Here is a 3,075-nt window from a genome sequence, read left to right as displayed (position 1 = left end):
TCGAATCCCTCGTCTGAACTGTGTGGGTCAAAGAGATGGTGGAGAGATTTTCGTTTAAGATCGAAAGGCAGGTACGTGATCAGGGATGTAAGAGAGTAAAGCGTGTCCGTGTCGGTTGTTGATCGTCAAAGGATTTCTTGGACTTCGTGTAATATTCCTTGGAACCTTTTTTTTTTTTTTTTTTTTTTTTTTTTCTTTCTTTCTTTTCCGCGAACCTCGACGAAAATTCGGCCATTACGGCGACCACTTCGCCCGTTAAAATTGGCGGCCACGTTAAAATTGGTTGGCTAGGCTCTATTACTTTGCGTCCGACGTATCATCACCATTTTGTGTGCCGTTCGATCGACAGTCGATTAAGTGACCTCTGGGTTGGCGGCTACTAGGCTGGCCCCTGGGCTAGATGAGGGCGAGCTTTGGGGGACAGCAACCGCCCGTAAAATGCCCGCTGGCGGCCTCCCGTTCCCGTTTGCGGCGGCCCTGGCGTTCTGCAGCCTAATTCGAGAAATGCATTCGTTCATGTAGATCGAATTAACCTCGTTAAACTATTGCGAATGTGCATACATGACACTGAATGATCAAGCACTCTGAGGAACACGTCAACTACGAAACAAACGAGCGCATCTAACTCGGTGAAACTGCAATTAACACTTTGCTCGATTGTATTGAAGTACTTTGCGTCATTATCGCGCAAATTAACGCAAAATTGTGTCCGTATTCTTCTCGAATACAAATGTAATTGTATTAATTATTAAATCGTTTCGTTCGAAAGTACTTCAATTTTTTCTTTTTTTCTTTTTTTTTTTTTTTTTTTTTTTTTTTTTTTTATTTTTTTTTTTTTTAATTGAACTACTCTACTACTAGGGTGAGCAAAGTGATAATTGAAGATAATATCTTCTCGTCTCTATGAGAAGCTCCGTAAATGATGGACCGTTGCATGGACTGGTTACTTCCGTTAAAAAACACGATTAAGACATATAAAACAGAAAACACAAAGCACCGGTTACATTCCGTATATAATAAACACAGAAGCTAATCAATATAATTCGTATCGTCGGAAACAATAGATTATTCGTTATTCGGAGGGGGGGGTCGTGAAACAGGGTGCACTGATCGTCCTGGTGAAAGCAAAAGAGCGAGTATCCTTTTAAAGAGATACAGGAGCGATAAACGAGCAGTGTTTGCCGCGCGACAATCGCCCTACTTGTTTTCGTTACTTACCGGTCGTGAATCGTCCCACGACAAGCTGCATTAGTACACACAGAAGAGGGAGACTTTAGAACTTTAGATGTCTTTCGTACGATAAGCCTTTCGTGTGCTAACAAGAAGTCTACATAACTAATAATGCGTGCACATCGTTGCAACAGGAAATGCAATTATGTGCACCGACTGATACTAACTTGATTTTCGATTGCCGCATAAACTGTTGGATCTTCCTTGCAGCTTGATGAGCAGCCTGCTGATGAACCGCTTGCTGCCTCGAGCTGGCCGAGCCAGGACGCGAGCGATAATTCCTGTAGTTACTTTGTATCACCAGAGCAGCTTTCGTAGCTTGTCTGCGAAATGGTAGAGAGAAAAAAAAAAAAAAAAAAAAAAAAAAAAGAAAAATAGATCATCGTGAAATAAGAAGTTGCAAAGACACGCTCTGGGGATGCGCTATGTATATATATATATATATATATTATATGGAAAAGAAGCAGGGGAGGGTAAGCTTTCATCTCAAACAAAAGTCGTATTAATTTAATGCCAGGTTAATTTTGTATTCGGAACACCGCGGCGGAGGTAAGGAACTTGCTCAAGTTTTCGAATTATTTACGATGCCAATTAAAAGTTCACCCCCCCTCGGTATACCCCCCGAGAGATAGATAGAACGAACTTTGGTGAAATCCGTCCGATTTAACTGGATCGTTAAATTGCCCCCCACGATGCTACCGTCTTCGTGTCCTCCCTCTTTATTAATTGCCGCTTATTAAAACTAACGGTTCCAAAGTTCGCGAAATAACAACTCGAGGATATAACGATTCGTGGCGACGAAGATCTCGAGTACGCTCGATCGTTATATTATTATTATTATTATTATTATTATTATTTTCAATCTGAAACGTCCCACGCTAAAACGTGACGAAACATAAATCCGGTCTGGTTGGTCCAGATAAATCGAGAAGATAAAACGAAGAGCAAATAATACACGGCCGCGGCGTGTTAAGCTAAAAACAGATTACCTAAAATAAGCGTACTGTTTATGTCGACGATAATATTGTTGGATGAGTACAGCAGCGTGTCTCTCCGCTTCCTCCTGCCTCTGTCGCCCCTTGTAATTTCTGTAGGCTTTTTGGATCATTCTAGCGGCGTGATAAAGCTCCCTTTGCTCCCGATCGGACAGAGTTAGCCTGCTCAGATCCGCTTCGTTCCCATCACCGTTTCCGTTACCACCACCTGTCACAGTCCCGCAAATCCCAGAGCCAATCACGTTACCGAACTTTCGATCTCCACCGGTCGAATAGTACTGGCCGTTATGGCCGTTATTGCCGTCAAGCTGCAACTGCAGCTGCAAGAATTCGCAGAAGTCGGCCGTCGTAGGCGGTGGAGATGGCGAGTCCGGTGTGAGACAGCTGCTAGACGGACTCGAAGGGCTAGCATCTGCGTCAGCATCCGAGACTGATGCCGCTCCTCCACTGCACTCGCGATACGAGTCGAACAATTCTCCAGAATCGAGCGGCTAGAAGAATTATCATCACAAAGCGATATGAATTTATCTCATCGACGAAATGAAATACGAATATGAATACGAAAACTATGGTAAAAATATTTTATTTGATTGTAATTGTAAAGAGACGATACGTGAAACGCTTACCATTTGTTCCATCAAAGCATCCTCCAGAGATGACAAGGGCGGTGCCGGGGGAGGTGGCGAGGAAGAAGACGGAGAATCACCTTCCGCTCTCTTGATCCTTTCCGGTAGCGCTGCTATAATTTGCTCAGCCAATGTCAGCACCCTCGCGTCTTCTTCCCCTATAAAAAGGAATCACCACCCTAGCCAAACTCGAAAAACGTGTTACAGGACCGCCGAAATCACAT

The 3,075-nt window shown here is 43.5% G+C and overlaps 1 protein-coding gene across 9 annotated transcripts in view; it reads right to left on the bottom strand.

Moving 5' to 3' along the window:
• Positions 1-23: 23 nt before the first annotated feature.
• LOC102673008 (calmodulin-binding transcription activator 2-like) overlaps positions 24-3,075 on the bottom strand; it is a 35,811-nt gene continuing 32,759 nt past the window's right edge. For 6 of the 9 annotated variants that reach the window (XM_031515102.1, XM_031515103.1, XM_006609381.2 and 3 more), the window contains 4 exons: positions 2,852-3,009; positions 2,220-2,716; positions 1,398-1,553; positions 59-492 (listed from right to left, as the gene is read on the bottom strand). In XM_031515102.1, the coding sequence (XP_031370962.1) occupies positions 354-492; positions 1,398-1,553; positions 2,220-2,716; positions 2,852-3,009 (950 nt within the window). In that variant the 3' untranslated portion in view covers positions 59-353. Of the gene's footprint in view, positions 493-1,218; positions 1,244-1,397; positions 1,554-2,219; positions 2,717-2,851; positions 3,010-3,075 lie in introns of all 9 variants that reach the window. The other 3 variants (XM_006609383.2, XM_006609384.2, XM_006609382.2) reach the window with 3 other exon arrangements.

This window comes from Apis dorsata, unplaced genomic scaffold, assembly GCF_000469605.1.
Source record: "Apis dorsata unplaced genomic scaffold, Apis dorsata 1.3 scaffold_53, whole genome shotgun sequence".
Classification (NCBI taxonomy): domain Eukaryota; kingdom Metazoa; phylum Arthropoda; class Insecta; order Hymenoptera; family Apidae; genus Apis; species Apis dorsata.
Note: the sequence above shows the minus strand (reverse complement) of the source record. Positions and strands in the feature narration are given on the sequence as shown.